Source organism: Borostomias antarcticus (assembly GCF_949987555.1).
Source record: "Borostomias antarcticus genome assembly, chromosome: 24".
In the NCBI taxonomy this organism is placed as follows: Eukaryota; Metazoa; Chordata; class Actinopteri; order Stomiiformes; family Stomiidae; genus Borostomias; species Borostomias antarcticus.
The window spans coordinates 17,745,483-17,763,845 of record NC_140257.1 but is presented as its reverse complement, the minus strand read 5'-3'; the positions used below and the strand labels follow the sequence as shown (position 1 = coordinate 17,763,845).

General features: G+C 46.3%; 1 protein-coding gene across 1 annotated transcript; it reads right to left on the bottom strand.

Moving 5' to 3' along the window:
- Nucleotides 1-17,118, bottom strand: LOC311325628 (histone-lysine N-methyltransferase PRDM9-like; the record flags this gene model as incomplete). Its single annotated transcript, XM_084458349.1, has 8 exons — nt 16,927-17,118; nt 13,343-13,465; nt 12,892-13,029; nt 7,547-7,818; nt 5,667-5,731; nt 5,258-5,445; nt 4,297-4,572; nt 1-11 (listed from the first exon to the last, which is right to left on the bottom strand). The coding sequence occupies exons 2-8, from the start codon at nt 13,437-13,439 to the stop codon at nt 1-3; spliced, it is 1,047 nt and encodes a 348-aa protein (XP_084314475.1). The 5' UTR covers nt 13,440-13,465; nt 16,927-17,118.
- Nucleotides 17,119-18,363: the final 1,245 nt, after the last annotated feature.

Genomic DNA, 18,363 nt, shown 5'->3' with positions numbered 1-18,363 from the left:
TTAACAGAAGCCTGTGTGAGAACATTAAAAAGGTGTACTAAGTACTAAAGACGGCAGTGTTTTATATAAAGTACATGTTGGTGCTTTGAAAGAATATTTTAACTGGTGCATGTGTGAATCATTTTCTAGCAAAAATGGCACTTTGAAAAATTATTATTGGATTATTGGGTTTTGATTGCAGAGTTTCATTTTGACATAGAAGTGAGATGCTTCCCAAGTGTTTTCTTATGGCTTGTGTCGGGTTTTAACACAATGACAACCCCCCATACACACAAATGAACACTATCTACAATACCTCTCTCAGGTTATAAAATGTTTATTTAAAAAGGTTCATAAAAAACAAGCAACATTCTGAAAAGTCATGGGTTTAAAATGCAGCTGTCCAGCCACCCAACCAACGTCAACACTCACCAACAAATATTTCACCAACATTTCCATCCCAGTTTTTGTTTCATGTGTGGTGCGCATTCCTTGCATTTAAAAATAATCTCAAATCCAAAAAGATAGCCTACTTATTCCAATTTCTGATTGTAATCTCAATTTGTGCTGCTGTGATAACAATATCTGTTCACATTATTTATCCATGTATGTTTTAAGAGATGAATGGTTGTAAACACTGAACTCAACCAGGTTTATTGGAATTAATTTAAACAGTTCCCTTTGCAATCACCATCTCATTTACTTCATGTTGCTGCAAAAACATTCATACACCCTAATATTTATTCACAAGCATTAACTTCTGCATCAGGATTGCTGACAAACAAATTCAATACATCTTGTCATATTCAAGTCTCATCATAATATGGGAGCTATATTGTGAGGGAATGGATCAAGGACTTAAAACAAACTGATTGTAAGGACTATATATTGAGACATTTGGACTGAATTTGATTATTGAATAGAGATATTATTGAAAAGAAAAGGGCAGGAGTGCTGGGAAGTTCAGACAGGTGTGATGAAGGTGATATTTGGGATCACAAACTGAGCTGGGGAGTCTACCCACGCGTGTAGCGGCATATCTCAATATATATCTTATATAGCTATAGCTCAATAAAGACTTTTTAACTTTTTGCCACAGTTACGTTTCTTTGAACGAGAGAATATTATTATTTGAGGTGTCTACTCTTGTGTAGGTTATGATTTGAAATGGCTTCTTTTTGGGGGAACCTGTAAACATGGAATACAGTTAAGTTCATCCTACGTTATTATCCGCTTGTCTGATTAACTAATGTATACACTAAGATACTATGTAGCTCAAACTTATAAATCACCTATTTGATTGTTATAATGTGAAGTGAACACAGCGTTACAGTGTTGCCCCATTCCTATAGTTTTTGTGCGTGGCTGTAAGCCAGCGCACCATACATAGCATTTGTCGGGTTGTCCCTCCCTCCGACGCATTGTTGACCTGCATTTCTATGTTGCCACCACAAGAGGCAGTGGTCCCATCACACCAAAATAATTACACTATGACATCTCACAATTTCAAGTTCCTCGGTAGTGCAGTGGATAAAGTGTCTGACTTCCATGCGGGAGATCAGGGGTTCAAGGCCCCAGTGGGGAAGATTTGGGGAAACAGAACCCACACCCTCTGCCAGCCTGTGGACCTGTTCCTACGTTTATTTTCGGCCTTTCCATCCCTCTCCCTCCCTCCGTTCACTCTCCTTTCCCCTTTTATTTTGAAGGATATGTACAGTGTGTTATGCAGATGAATTAACTGTGTCAAACTGATTGCAGAAACTGGGTGACAAATCAAGTGACCAATTAAAAGTCCCATTGATATACTAGACTTGTGCTTACTGTTATGTTTCTCTGTGTGCAACTCTGTTTTGTTTTCTGCTCCTCCTGTTCTCGGTCCAACTCGATTTCTGAGTGGATCCAGTTAAAATTAATATAATTCAAAGCATTTTAATAAATATGAGCATTGTGATTTGTCATTTGTATTTGTCACTGGATGTTATAAAAGTTATGTAAAAATGTGGTTACCTGGTGGTGCAGGTAATCAGTTCAATCAGTTATTGAATTTACGTATAGTAATTGAACAATTGAAATACTCCTGTTTTGAAATTATACCTACAGTATAGGTGTCTCAGTAATTGCCCATTATATATTAGGCTATACTTTGCATGTATTTACCAGGTAAATGTTTAGTAATTGGGGGACTATGAAAGGAAGGGTTACCAAAAAAATGTTCAGAGTAAGTTAATTTAGCAATAGAAATCCATAAGCATTGGGCCAATGGGCCTAGGATATAGACAATAAACTACCGGTGGAATGGTGGTGGAGCAATAGCGTTATCTATTACGGATTACTAGTGGACCGCTGTCCCTGACGCTAATAATCCACCAGAGGTCCGCTTGCCATTCGATGAGCAAATGGCCAGGAATCCACCAGCTCGTCCATCGGGGACCCGCTGTAGGTCCGCTAGTAATGTGTTATATTCAGCTGGAGGTCCACCAACTCGTCCATCGGGGAACCGCTGTAGGTCCGCTAGCCTTGTGTTATCTGGGTTTATCCCTTACCTTTGTCCAGAAACAGAAGTTGAACCAATTGCAGCAAAATAGCTAACGTTAGAGGAATCATCAGTGTAACTGCTTTAGCCACTGACCGCTACCATTAATGTTATGGAAGCTGCTGCTAGTTGTTGTGAGCTCATGAGCTAACTGGCTATCCTGGTCTTATTGTGCTGGATTAGCATTGGAAGCATTGGAACTGATGTGTCCAGGCGACAAGACCCATCTTTATTTATCAGACATTATTTCAAGTCATTTCCATTCACAGCTATTTCAGTGGCATGACTAGCTTCCGTCCTACCAGTCCTGAACAAAAACAAGCCAGTCACACACATAAGCCAGGCTGGACCTGGCCTAGTTTTTCCAAAGGCCTCTGGATCTGCCTATTAAACTAGAACGCATCTCCAGATTTCAAGCACCAAGACGTAGCCCCGGCTGGATGCCTCCGGGTTCGAGCCTCATTTTGGCCTCGGTAGAGTAACTGCTTGGTGCAAACGGAGGAGAAAATACTGTGTTATCCCAGGCTAAGGTTATGGCTATGGGTTCTCTCCTGTATGAACACGCTGGTGTCTCTTTAAGTTTCCTGAGTGTCTGAAGTTCTTCCCACACTGGTCACAGTGGTATGGCTTCTCTCCTGTATGAACACGTTGGTGTGATTTCAAGTTGTCTAATTGAGTGAAGTTCTTCCCACACTGGTCACAGTGGTATGGCTTCTCTCCTGTATGAACACGCTGGTGTGAGTTTAAGTTGCTTAACCGAGTGAAGTTCTTTCCACACTGGTCACAGTGGTACGGCTTCTCTCCTGTATGAACACGCTGGTGTAAATTTAAGCTGTTTAACTGAGTGAAGTTCTTTCCACACTGGTCACAGTGGTGCGGCTTCTCTCCTGTATGAACACGCTGGTGTGAGTTTAAGTTGCTTAACCGAGTGAAGTTCTTTCCACACTGGTCACAGTGGTACGGCTTTTCTCCTGTATGAACACGCTGGTGTAAATTTAAGTTGTTTAACTGAGTGAAGTTCTTTCCACACTGGTCACAGTGGTACGGCTTCTCTCCTGTATGAACACGCTGGTGTAAATTTAAGCTGTTTAACTGAGTGAAGTTCTTTCCACACTGGTCACAGTGGTACGGCTTCTCTCCTGTGTGAACACGCTGGTGTATCTTTAACTCTCCTGACCTAGTGAAGTTCTTCCCACACTGGTCACAGTGGTATGGCTTCTCTCCTGTATGAAAACGCTGGTGTGTCTTTAAGTCTACTGACCTAGTGAAGTTCTTCCCACACTGATCACAGTGGTATGGCTTCTCTCCTGAATGAACACGCTGGTGTATCTTTAACTCTCCTGACCTAGTGAAGTTCTTTCCACACTGGTCACAGTGGTATGGCTTCTCTCCTGTATGAACACGCTGGTGTGTTTTTAACTTTCCTGACGTAGTGAAGTTCTTCACACACTGGTCACAGTGGTATGGCTTCTCTCCTGTATGAACACGCTGGTGTGTATTTAACTCTCCTGACGTAGTGAAGTTCTTCCCACACTGGTCACAGTGGTATGGCTTCTCTCCTGTATGAACACGCTGGTGTGTATTTAACTCTCCTGACGTAGTGAAGTTCTTCCCACACTGGTCACAGTGGTATGGCTTCTCTCCTGTATGAACACGCTGGTGTGTCTTCAACACTACTGATGTAGTTAAGTTCTTCCCACACTGGTCACAGTGGTATGGCTTCTCTCCTGTATGAACACGCTGGTGTCTCTTTAAATTTCCTGACTCAGTGAAGTTTTTCCCACACTGGTCACAGTGGTACGGTCTTGGCTTGTCTGTGTCTGTCTGTCTCTGGGCGGGAGCTGGGGTGAGGGGGGTGTTGGAGGTGGTGATAGGGAGTGATTGAGAGGAGACAGATGAGGAGAGAGTCTCTGGTCTGATCTCTCCGCTCCTCAGCAGAGAGACGTAGAGGCTGTCATGGCTCCTCTTGAGGTGCTTGTGGAGGTAGATCTGGGAGGTGTAGGCGAATGGGCACTCAGAGCAGGAGAACACCTGAGTCTGGGACAAGTCTGACATCACCCCTGGGAAAGGAGAAAAAAATAAGGATTCTCACACCTGTAGTACAAGTTCAAATGCTGTATAGAGTGATTATATGTAGCTAGTGGGGGCGAAACATAACGACACCACAACTTCAGATTGAGGACAGGAGAGAGAAAGATATGCAAGAGGTTCCTCTGGCTGAGAGAGAGTGAGGGAGAGTGACAGAGGAGAGAGAGGACTGAAAAAAAGAAGAGAGGAGAGAGAGAAGAGAAAACAAGCATGAATACGTTGAAGACCATGGCATTAGCTAACTCAGCTAGAATAAGCTAGCCAGCACTCATTAACGTTAGTCAAGCTACCATGCTCCATGGCAACTAACAGCCTTCCATTCTGATCATAGCTAGTGTGCCTGGCTAACATCGGCAATTTGTGTGCCGCCTACAGCGATTTGCACAGGCGCCGTTGCTGTTCGTGACGTAGCGTCCCGTTTCGTTGCATCCATGAGTGTCCTGAATTTCTCGTTGTATGAACAGGTCTTGCCTGCTGGCTGGCATCATGGGAAAAAGACAGAGGAGAGGAGAGAGGGAAGGATGGTAGAGGAGAGCTACTTGGACAGCGGTTACTATTATGACCAGCAGACCTCTGGTTCTTTCAGCTTTAAGGAAAGAGGTGGATGAGAGAGAGATGGAGGAGAAGACAGAGGGAAGAAGAGTTGAGGACAGATACCTCTAGCGGTGCTCTTTTTGTCCCAGAAGTAGTCGAAGGAGATGCTCTTGTATCTGTACTCCTGTCCGTACCAGACCAGCAGCTCCTCCCCGACAGCCAGCAGCCGACAGCAGCGAAACAGGATCCCTCCACGGTACTGAAACGCTACCAGGTTCTGCTCTTCCTCAGTACGGGCACAGTTCACATACCTGGGGGAGAGAGGGGGTGGGTTCATAAGAACAAACAGGTGAGGGAGGGAGAGACGGGAGGAAGGAAGGATGAAGGAAGAGAGGGAGGGAGAAAACAAAGTGGGTGAGATGTAGGGACTGACTGTATGGAGGGAGAGAAACATTCAAGACTGGAGAGATGGTTTATCTGAAGTGAGAGAGAGGAGGGGTGTAGAGAGAGACCAATGTACTCGGTTCCTCACCTCATCCAGTTGGAGTGCGTCTCTCTTTTGGCATCAATGTACTCATCACAGTTTCTGCTCTTGATCTGAGAACACAGAGATGTCTAATGTCAAAGAGAAATAAAACTCCTGAGATCAATCTTCTTATTGAGCGTTGGTTAACCCCCTCAGGTCCGTGCTGATTGTTTTCAGATTTGTGATTTTGGTGTCTGATTCTTATCTAAATTTCATCAACTTAAAGGAGTAGTAAAGGGAAAATTCATGTTTAGCCCTGTTTTAAGGTTACTTACGTTCATATACAATGGTTCAGATCCAAAAGTTGACAAAACTAGCACTTTTGAGAAAGTCTGATAATTGCTCTACCACCATTTTGGTCATACAATGGATGTGGGTGGACACCTTGAAAAATAATTCAAAAACATGTTAAACTCTCAATTTCAAAGACAAGAAGCTCACAGAGGGGGTAATTGGTGTCAGCTGGTGATCTGACATCAAATTTGCCGCAAAGTATGAATCCTGTAGGGTTTTATTGATCATTTTATGAAATCCATTGACTTGTATTGAAGCGACCATTGTAGATGTGTAGATCAATCCGCAGAGGGGATTCAGGAAGCGGAACTACTTACGGTAGCTATTGTTATTGTTTATGTTGCTAGGCTACCTAGTTTGCGGATGTTTACACATGTATGTGCTGCGACTATATAGTTCTATGCTAAATATTTAAAAAAGCCTTTCCAGATGAACTAGAATCTTACTTTATGGAGAATTATATATCAGAACGCCAACTAACACCTCGGTGAGTTTCTTGTCTTTGAAATTGAGAGTTTAACATGTTTTTGAAAGATTTTTCAAGGTGTCCACCCACATCCATTGTATGACCAAAACAGTGGTAGAGCAATTATCAGACTTTCTCAAAAGTGCTAGTTTTGTCAACGTTTTGATCTGAACCATTGTATATGATCATAAGTAACCTTAAAACAGGACTAAACATGCATTTCCCTTTACTACTCCTTTAATGCACACTCACTCCAAAGTGATCCATGATTTTATTTGAAGAACAATCACAACTACACTTATATGCTTTCAATAGTTTGGGCATTAGCATATTCAGCATGTAAATAGATCTACAAACACAAAAGTTTAAAGACTAGTCTTTTCTGCCCTCACAAATGTTAAAACACACCCTAAAAGATAGTTTTGTCATGATTTTTCAAGGTGTCCACCCACATCCATTGTAGGACCTAAACGGTGGTAGAGCAATTATTAACTTTCTCAAAAGTGCTAGTTGTCAACGTTTTGATCTGAACCATCGTATATGATCATAAGTAACCTTAAAACAGGGCTAAACATGATTTTTCCTTTTACTACTCCTTTAAGTTAACTTTAAAAATCACATTATTTGACTTGTGCTCAACCCGAAAAGTCGCGACTATAAGGATTCCGCCAATGTTTGTGCTACATGTGTGATAAAATCTGGCAAAACTAGAAGTATAAATATAATCTGTTGTCATTTTGATACGTGGCGCATCCTGAGGGGGTGAATGAGTTTCATCAAAACACACACACACACACACACACACACACACACACACACACCGCCCTCATACCCACCGCCCAGGAGTACACACACACACACACACACACACACCGCCCTCATACCCACCACCCAGGAGTACACACACACACACACACACACACCGCCCTCATACCCACCACCCAGGAGTACACACACACACACCACACACACACACACACACACCCCCCACCGCCCTCATACCCACCACCCAGGAGTACACACACACACACACACACACACACCACCCTCATACCCACCACCCAGGAGTACACACACACACACACACACACACACACACACACACACACACCGCCCTCATACCCACCACCCAGGAGTATCCGCTCTTGATGGCCTCCTCCTTCTCCATCACCTCCCCCTCGTAGGGGCCGTAGTGGGTTCCCTTGGCAACCGCCTCCCCACAGTTGAAGACTCCCAGCCCCACCCCGGGTATCCGTGACCTCTTGACCTCCAGGCCGTGTGGGAGGGTCAGTCTGGCCCGGTCAGACCCCCCCAGGACCACCGGGGTGTCCGGTATGAAGAGGGGGGGGCCGTGGAGCTCACACTCCTCCAGGAAGAAAGACTCACACTCCTCACAGTCTGGAGAGGACAGGAGAGGGGGAGGAGAGACGTAGTGCATTAGAGAGAGAGAAAGAGAGAGGTAGAGATGGAGAGAGAAAAGGAGGTTAGAGAGAGAGAGAGAGAGAGAGAGAGAGAGAGAGAGTGTGAGTGAGTGAGTGAGTGTGAGTGAGTGAGTGAGTGGGGAGTGAGTGAGTGAGTGAGTGAGTGAGTGAGTGAGTGAGTGAGTGAGTGAGTGAGTGAGTGAGTGAGTGAGTGAGTGAGTGAGTGAGTGAGTGAGTGAGTGAGTGAGTGAGTGAGTGAGTGAGTGAGTGAGTGAGTGAGTGAGTGAGTGAGTGAGTGAGTGAGTGAGTGAGTGAGTGAGTGAGAGTGAGTGAGTGAGTGTGTGTGTGTGTGTGTGTGTGTGTGTGTGTGTGTGTGTGTGTGACTAAAGCCGGGTTGACAGCTAAAAGGAGACAGTAGTTCCAGAATGTCTGTGCCGTCGTTGAACAGCAGTTCTAGAATGTTCAAAGTTCCAATTTGGCAAAACTGAACTGTGAACCTACGAGAGAGAGAGAGACTGAGGAGAGAGATACAGAGAGAGAGACTGAGGAGAGAGATAACCAGAGAGAGAGACTGAGAGAGAGACTGAGGAGAGAGAGACTGAGGAGAGAGATAACCAGAGAGAGAGACTGAGGAGAGAGATACAGAGAGAGAGACTGAGGAGAGAGATACAGAGAGAGAGACTGAGGAGAGAGATAACCAGAGAGAGAGAGACTGAGGAGAGAGATAACCAGAGAGAGAGACTGAGGAGAGAGACTGAGGAGAGAGATACAGAGAGAGAGACTGAGGAGAGAGATAACCAGAGAGAGAGAGACTGAGGAGAGAGATACAGAGAGAGACTGAGGAGAGAGATAACCAGAGAGAGACTGAGGAGAGAGATAACCAGAGAGAGAGACTGAGGAGAGAGATACAGAGAGAGAGACTGAGGAGAGAGATAACCAGAGAGAGAGACTGAGGAGAGAGATAAACAGAGAGAGAGACTGAGAGAGATAAACAGAGAGAGAGACTGAGGAGAGAGATAACCAGAGAGAGAGACTGAGGAGAGAGATAACCAGAGAGAGACTGAGGAGAGAGATAACCGGAGAGAGAGAGACTGAGGAGAGAGATAACCAGAGAGAGAGAGAGAGAGACTGAGGAGTAGGGTTGGGCATCAAGAACCGGGACCAAATTGGAACCGGTTCTAAAATTCCGATTCCGAAGGAATCGTTTATATATTTTAATTTCGATTCTGCTTATCGGTTCCTAAACAAATTTCACTTGCGCTAATTTCAGTTTCCGTGTTGGTGGCTTGCGCGTTTGCCTTTGGTTTGCAGTCCGCCAGAAAAACCAACGAAGAAGAAGTAGTTTCCGTAGAGCCGTTTGCTTTAGTTGGCACGCGCCGCCATCATGAGCCACAGCAAGCTGCCGCGTTCAAAAGTGTGGCTTTATTTTTCTCAGAGGAATGATGAGTCGGCCCAGTGCAACACCTGTGAGAAGTTTATTTCGTGCAAGGGAGGATGCACAACTTATCTGATGAAACACCTGCGCTTGCATGGCATAAAAATCAACGAATGTAGCATCTTTGATGCGTTGCGCCGGTCTCCCTCCGTCTCTCCCGCCTCGTCCTCAGTCAACCCTAACGAGCCAACCTCGCACCTCGTCGTCGCAATCGGGTACGTGAAAATTAAATAGCACTAACGTTTGTCTTATTGTCAACAGCGAGACAGCAAACAAATTATACTAGACCGAACTGGTAAAAAACGGTGTCAAATGCAAATACTGTAATGTATTTTTTCGTAGATGAACGTCCGCAGATTGCTAGTAGCCAGCCTGGCATTACTGCTGCTAGTGCTAATCCACGACGTGACACGCCATTCACCTTGGCGGCAAAGGGAAAGATGCCAGTGTGCCAGTGGAGAAAGTTAAAGAGTGCCACAGAAAGGTGACAGCTTATGTGGTAAAACGGCTGCACCCCTTCTCAGATGTCGAGGCACCGACATTTAGGTAAGCAAACATAAGAATAGAGCTAAACTAGCTAGCTACTCACCACCCTGACCTAGAGTAACAGTAACGTTATGTTTGTTTTTGTGTTTGCAGAGATATGATACATTCCATCAACCCCAAGTACACGCCACCTACCAGGGACTGTTTGGCAAATAAATTAATCCCAGCATGGTATACTGTAGAAAAGGCCAATGTAATATCTGAGTTAAGTGAAGTCCATTCTGTTGCTCTCACTTGTGATGGCTGGACTAGCATTGCACAAGATCACTACCTTACTGTGACAGCACACTATTTAGTCGAGGGAAAAATGAAACAAAAAGTGCTCCAAACGAAAGCCATGTACACTGCGCAGACGGAAGAGGAAATCGTCCTAACAGAATTGGGCATCTTTGACAAGGTAGTGGCTGTCACCGTTGACAATGCATCCAATATGGATGTAGCCATAAAATGCCTGCGGTTTGTGAAGCTGGGCTGCTTTGCTCACACACTCAATCTAGCACCACAAAGTGTGTACTGCCTGACTGCAGTCACTCAGTGGACGGCGAAGATCCGTACCATCATCGTGTGGATGAAGAGGTCCTTAATGGCGAAGGTGGTTCTGCGGGAGAAGCAGGATCTTCTAAGTAAGAGTCACTGAGTTCCCTTCATTTGACCATTGTGCATGGTATCTAAAGTAATGCCTCTATGTATTTGTGATTTTCTTATTATTCAACTGTTCTGAGTTCTGGCGAGTAGTAGTACACTTGACTAGTACCGACATTAAATGCAATTATTGTAAGTCGCTTTGGATAAAAGCATCTGCAAAATGACTATAATGTAATGTTCTTGTTTGTGTCAGAGCTGCCTCAACACTCACTCATTCTAGACGTGAGAACCCGCTGGAATTCTCTGTTTCAAATGCTGGAGAGATTCCTAGAACAATACCCTGCAATTCAAGCAGCCAGCTTGGACCAACGACTGAGAGAGAATATGGAGAGGGAGAGGAAGTCATAGATAAGAGAGATGATGGATACTTACTTGATCCGGAGGGACATTTAAAACACAGCAGCAGTGAAGTGATAGTCTAGTGATGTCTACTACTGAGAGCTGTCACTGTGCTAATGGAGGTAGTGCAAATGTTAGGTGCAAATTAACAGTAGGCTACAGGTATTGCAAATGTAAGGGGATTAAAAAGTAACAACAATGCAAGAATAACTATTAATGTGGACAATATAAAATACTAATTTGCATATTGTTTTTTTTTATAGAGAAGAACAACAATCAATATTTTTGAACTAAGAAATTGTATTCTTTGTCACACAGACTTTCTAGGCTGACAGATGAAGATTTTCGGAAGGCAGAGGACTTCATCAGTGTGATGAGAGTTCTCTTCACGTCCACGCTCTGCGTTTCTACTGAAAAGAACCCAACATACAGTCAGATCCTGCCAATTCTCCAAAAGCTAGAGGTGCATTTTACTGTGGAAGAGGGAGACACAGTATTTGTATCCAACCTTAAGAAGCAAGTTTGGGCAAACCTGTCCAAGCGGTACCAGGTAAATGACTGAGGCGGCTATAAAGAAATGAATGAAGAATAAATGAAATAATTCTATTCCTGTGACTTAATCGTATATCTGGGACCGGATCAAGGGAAAGCTGACTGACTCTGAGCAGGTGAAATGTCATTCATGTACAAATATATACTGTCTCCTCTTCAGTTATTAAAATGTTTGATCTACAGTAAAAGCCAATTATTTTCTCTGTAGACAACAGAGGATGATCATGGAGAAGATGGTGGTGTCCCACTCTCAATGCGGTCCGAGAAAAGGCATGAGAATGAGGACGGAGTGGAGAGCGAGGAAGAGGAGAATGTAAGTATGATAGCTGACATTTGATGGGTTCTTAATCTTAATAATGATCTGTCTTTAATGGATGTTTTAACTTTTTTTTGTGATAACCCTATTCTTTGTTTGTTTGTTTGTTTTGCAACCACCTCCCTGCAAACGTCCCAGAAAGTCTCCGCTGGAGGAGCTTTTTGCTGATGAGGATGCACTAAAGATGTGGTCACAGCAGAGGTGGAAGTCCGTCCAGGACCAGGCAGAGAAGGAGATGCAGATGTATACAGATACGCCACCAACCGTGATGTCTGATGACCCTGCTGCCTGGTGGGGGAACCAGCGAATGACTTATCCTCTCCTGTCAGACATGGCCTTTTCATATGTGTGTGTCCAGGCCTCCTCTACTCCTAGTGAACGAGTGTTCTCCACTGGGGGAGACACAATCTGTGCTGAACGCTCGCGCCTACTGCCTGAGAAGGCAGATATGCTTATTTTTCTCAACAAGAACTGTTTTTAATTTAGGGAGTGTTTCTACCTGCTAGCCTGGACTAGGGTGTGTTTTGCTGTGTGTTTGCTCTTTGGATATTCTACACCAGGTCAGCCTGTCAGTGGGATTATTACAAATAAATGTTTCTTCTGTGAAATAAGCGTGCAGCCTGTTTTGACCCCACCCATCAAAGAATCGGAATCGAGAATCGTTAAGAACCGGAATCGAAATGAAGAATCGGAATCGGAATCGTTAAAATCCAAACGATGCCCAACCCTACTGAGGAGAGAGATAACCAGAGAGAGAGACTGAGGAGAGAGACTGAGGAGAGAGAGAGACTGAGGAGAGAGATAACCAGAGAGAGAGAGACTGAGGAGAGAGATAAACAGAGAGAGAGAGACTGAGGAGAGAGATAACCAGAGAGAGAGACTGAGGAGAGAGATAAACAGAGAGAGAGAGACTGAGAGAGAGATAACCAGAGAGAGAGAGAGACTGAGGAGAGAGACTGAGGAGAGAGAGAGACTGAGGAGAGAGATAACCAGAGAGAGAGAGACTGAGGAGAGAGATAAACAGAGAGAGAGAGACTGAGGAGAGAGATAACCAGAGAGAGAGACTGAGGAGAGAGATAAACAGAGAGAGAGAGACTGAGAGAGAGAGAACCAGAGAGAGAGAGACTGAGGAGAGAGATAACCAGAGAGAGAGAGACTAAGGATTGGTAAACAGAGAGAAATAGAGAAAGACAGAAAAGAGAGAGCAGCTCTCTTACAGAGGTAGTGGTCATCTTCTGGCTCCTTCTGCTCAGTGTCGTTGACTCTGGCTCTGTCTCTCAGGTTCCTCGCTCTGCGGTATAGGTTCACCTCTGACCTCTGCTTCACCTCTGACCTCTGCTTCACCTCTAACACATCTGACACACACACACACAGACACACGTTACATGGGGTTAACATGCCGCACACACAGGGTTTTCATGTCACTCAGTGAAACTGACAAGAGTACACTCACACAAACCCCACTAACACTAACAGTATAACGCTGCAACTTGGGGAGATGCGTAGAAAACAACACAGAAACACCTTTGAGAGGACAGGGATCCCAGGCCGACACCGTCAGCATAACATTACACTACAGTAGTGACTACTACTACAGTACTATTACCACACAATAGCCTCCTACTATAGTACTACTCTACTAGTACTACTTGTACTCTGTATGCGTACGTTGAGAGGGTGTCTCCAGATGAGGGGTCCACTCCACCCAGTCACTGAGCCCAGGAAGGGGGGGCAGGTCCGCCATCTTGGATCCACCTCGATGCATGAAGGCTGGGGCTGTCGACTTCAGACCTGCAACACACAGGGAGGAGAGGGAGGGGGAGGAGAGAGAGATGGAGGAGGAGAGAGATGGAGGAGAGGGAGGGGGAGGAGAGAGAGATGGAGGAGGAGAGATGGGGAGGAGAGAGAGATGGAGGAGGAGAGAGATGGAGGAGAGAGATGGAGGAGGAAAGAGAGGAGAGAGAGATGGAGGAGGAGAGAGAGATGGAGGAGGAGAGAGAGAGGTGGAGGAGGAAAGAGATGGGGAGGAGAGAGAGATGGAAGAGGAGAGAGAGATGGAGGAGGAGAGAGATGGAGGAGAGAGATGGAGGAGAGAGAGATGGAGGAGGAGAGAGATGGAGGAGGAGAGAGAGAGAGATGGAGGAGGAGAGAGATGGAGGAGAGAGATGGAGGAGGAAAGAGATGGGGGAGGAAAGAGAGGAGGAGAGAGATGGAGGAGGAGAGAGAGATGGAGGAGAGAGATGGAAGAGGAGAGAGAGATGGAAGAGGAGAGAGAGATGGAGGAGAGAGATGGGGAGGAGAGAGAGATGGAGGAGGAGAGAGATGGAAGAGGAGAGAGAGATGGAGGAGAGAGAGATGGAGGAGGAGAGAGAGATGGAGGAGAGAGAGATGGAGGAGAGAGAGATGAGGAGGAGAGAGATGGGGAGGACAGTGTTGTGGAAAACTATATTTTTCAGATATTCTTTTGAAATGTGTCCGTCTACCAGTGCAGCCTTGAGTCGGACACTCATTTGTCCTTCTTTTGAGGTCATCCCTACACAGTACTTGAGGTCTAACAAATGATTGGATGAAAGCAGAGTCAACTAGCTAAACGGTATTTCATTGGTTAAATAAAGGTATCATTATTATCCATGTGCTTGTTTCCACCACGTGATGGGAAGCACAGCCCCAGACCTGGTGCAGGGCGCTCTACTATTCAGGGCTAGAAGCCTCATACCGCCCTGCCAGGGACCAGTCATTGAGCCCATATCTGTACTCACTCTGTCAGCAGTAGCATGTCTACAGATACTATTATTTCGTTAGTCACCAAAGGGAAGAACGTTCTGGAAAGGTGAAAGCCTTTTCTCCAAGATGGCTACACGTGCAGCCCCTCACACTTTATACTGTATAAAACACACTGTATTGCACTTCAATAGCACATATCCACAGATATACCCACTCACCTAGCTTCACCACCCTGATCACATGACCTCTCTCCAAGATAAGAGTCACAGCCTTTGAGATCACGTGATCAGGGTGAAGCCAGGCTAGTGGACATCAGTGGATGTGTTCTAGTCCAACAGAGGTCATCAGGTGCTGGACTTTGCTATCTGAGGTAGGAGGTGCTGGCGTTTTTCAGCAGGCAGATTGCTTTTTGGCACTTGTAGCAATTAGTCTGCTGGCCGGTGGGTGAGGAGCAGTTATTCTACAGACAGCAGTCTCCTCCTCCCGGTGATGGATAGACTGGGTCTCTGATATGATGCCTGTTCCTCTCTGGTCTGCTGAGTCCCTCGGTCTCCTCCCTGTCTGGTCTCCCTGTCTGGTCTCTCTCTGGTCTGCTGAGTCCCCAGGTCTCCTCCCTGTCTGGTCTCTCTCTGGTCTCTCTCTGCTCTGAGTCCCAGGTCTCCTCCCTGTCTGGTCTCCCTGTCTGGTCTCTCTCTGGTCTGAGTCCCAGGTCTCCTCCCTGTCTGGTCTCCCTGTCTGGTCTCTCTCTGGTCTGAGTCCCAGGTCTCCTCCCTGTCTGGTCTCTCTCTGGTCTCTCTCTGGTCTGAGTCCCCAGGTCTCCTCCCTGTCTGGTCTCTCTCTGGTCTCTCTCTGGTCTGAGTCCCAGGTCTCCTCCCTGTCTGGTCTCTCTCTGGTCTCTCTCTGGTCTGAGTCCCCAGGTCTCCTCCCTGTCTGGTCTCTCTCTGGTCTGAGTCCCCAGGTCTCCTCCCTGTCTGGTCTCCCTGTCTGGTCTCTCTCTGGTCTGCTGAGTCCCCAGGTCTCCTCCCTGTCTGGTCTCTCTCTGGTCTCTCTCTGGTCTGAGTCCCCAGGTCTCCTCCCTGTCTGGTCTCTCTCTGGTCTCTCTCTGGTCTGAGTCCCCAGGTCTCCTCCCTGTCTGGTCTCTCTCTGGTCTGAGTCCCCAGGTCTCCTCCCTGTCTGGTCTCTCTCTGGTCTCTCTCTGGTCTGAGTCCCCAGGTCTCCTCCCTGTCTGGTCTCTCTCTGGTCTCTCTCTGGTCTGAGTCCCCAGGTCTCCTCCCTGTCTGGTCTCTCTCTGGTCTCTCTCTGGTCTGAGTCCCAGGTCTCCTCCCTGTCTGGTCTCTCTCTGGTCTCTCTCTGGTCTGAGTCCCCAGGTCTCCTCCCTGTCTGGTCTCTCTCTGGTCTCTCTCTGGTCTGAGTCCCCAGGTCTCCTCCCTGTCTGGTCTCTCTCTGGTCTCTCTCTGGTCTGAGTCCCCAGGTCTCCTCCCTGTCTGGTCTCTCTCTGGTCTCTCTCTGGTCTGAGTCCCAGGTCTCCTCCCTGTCTGGTCTCCCTGTCTGGTCTCTCTCTGGTCTGAGTCCCCAGGTCTCCTCCCTGTCTGGTCTCTCTCTGGTCTCTCTCTGGTCTGAGTCCCAGGTCTCCTCCCTGTCTGGTCTCTCTCTGGTCTGAGTCCCCAGGTCTCCTCCCTGTCTGGTCTCTCTCTGGTCTCTCTCTGGTCTGAGTCCCAGGTCTCCTCCCTGTCTGGTCTCTCTCTGGTCTCTCTCTGGTCTGAGTCCCAGGTCTCCTCCCTGTCTGGTCTCTCTCTGGTCTGCTGAGTCCCCAGGTCTCCTCCCTGTCTGGTCTCTCTCTGGTCTCTCTCTGGTCTGAGTCCCAGGTCTCCTCCCTGTCTGGTCTCTCTCTGGTCTCTCTCTGGTCTGAGTCCCAGGTCTCCTCCCTGTCTGGTCTCTCTCTGGTCTCTCTCTGGTCTGAGTCCCAGGTCTCCTCCCTGTCTGGTCTCTCTCTGGTCTCTCTCTGGTCTGAGTCCCAGGTCTCCTCCCTGTCTGGTCTCTCTCTGGTCTCTCTCTGGTCTGAGTCCCAGGTCTCCTCCCTGTCTAGTTCACAGCAGAGCTCAGACAGGTCTGGCACACTTGACCTGTTGCAGGTTATGAGATCAAATCAATTACCATTACAGTTAGACCAACTTTAATAATCCCCAGGGGGCATTACAGCAGCAAGAACAACAGAGAAGGTAAGAACAGATCAATGATTAAACATATAGGCTACATAAGAAACAGGGCATTACAACAACAAATAAATAGCAACAATAATAGTACCCTAAAATAGTCAAAACAAAATGTCTACCTTTTTCCAAGATATTCCCATCTTGATTAAAAAAAAACATTCTTTAACACATAACATTGTTTATCTGGAATAATACAATTAGCAAGAGTGCCCTTCAGAGACCTGAACAACTTTTTGGCCTAGCCCTTCCTAATCTGATGTATTATTACTGGACATGTAGTATTAAGATGATGTTACTGGACTGTAGGAGACCTACCTGGTAAACCTGAGGCCTGGGTGTGAATGGAGTCGGTCACTACGGTCAAGCAGTCGCAGGATGGACAGAGACGATGAGCTTTTACCTGTTTATTCTGAGTGGAAAACACAATAAAACACTGGTCTTCCACGAGTCTGCAATTCCTCTGGGGCTCCTGCAGTCAAGCGCTACTGCTCTGCTTTCTCTCTCCAACATCAGGATCAGTTGTTTACAGAAAGAACATATTTCCTTCAAACATCACAAACACTTTATTATTATTATTATTATTATTATACTGCTCTGCTTTCTCTCTCCAACATCAGGACCAGTTGTTTACAGAAAGAACACATTTCCTTCAAACATCACAAACACTTTATTTTGAACAATAACGAAGCTACCGCTACTGCTCTGCTTTCTCAGAACTTACAGAGAGCACATGGATGAATTTAGAAATCTGAGAATCTATTTACATATTTGAAGCAACATACCTGAGTGGAAAGCACACAAAAAAATAAAACACTTGTCTTCCAGATGTCTGCAATTCCTGTGGAAAAATAAAAAGACCCATTTTCCCATGCGGCCTCGTCTGAGCAACCAGAACGCGGGATGCAACGCTGCCAGCCAGGAAACACAAACGGGCTATAAACTTACAATCCAGTGGACAAAACTTCATCACCAGAAATCCTCACAGTGTGTAGCAAAACAAATAGTAGCTATGCAATGCATCAGTGTTCCTAACCTAAATTACGGGGTTTTCCACACAGATAATAAAATACAAGGATCATTTTACACGACGCACACAGGCCTTCCTCATGCAGCCAAGCCTACTACGGCAACTCCACAAGGACAAAACACACTCGTAGACCTGCAGTACACCATAACTCCAAAGGGGGCTCCACAACACCTAACACTGCTAGGGCTGCTCAATTACAGCTAAACTCACATAACCAATAGTATATTTCTAACTCTGTTACACAGGTTATATGCCTGTCTGTTTAATCTAGGATCTGTAATATGTGCCCCTTCCCTCCCCTCTCTAAACCAGCTTAGCTCTAGCCCAGTGCTCTATCACTCACACACAATCTTGTTGCAAGAAGTCATTTCAAGATGCACAAAACATCGGCACTCCCCCATCCTCCCTCTCTCTCTGGTTGTACCTTTGGGGGTTGGTCCTCAAACGGTACGTAGGGTAGGGGAGGGTAGGGTAGGGCAGGTTAGGGTACGTAGGGTAGGGTAGGGTAGGGTAGGGTAGGGTAGGGTAGGGTAGGGTAGGGTAGGGTAGGGTAGGGTAGGGCAGGTTAGGGTATGTAGGGTAGGGGAGGGGAGGGCAGGTTAGGGTATGTAGGGTAGGGTAGGGCAGGTTAGGGGAGGGTAGGGTAGGGTAGGGTAGGGCAGGTTAGGGTACGTAGGGTAGGGGAGGGGAGGGTAGGGCAGGTTAGGGTATGTAGGGTAGGCTAG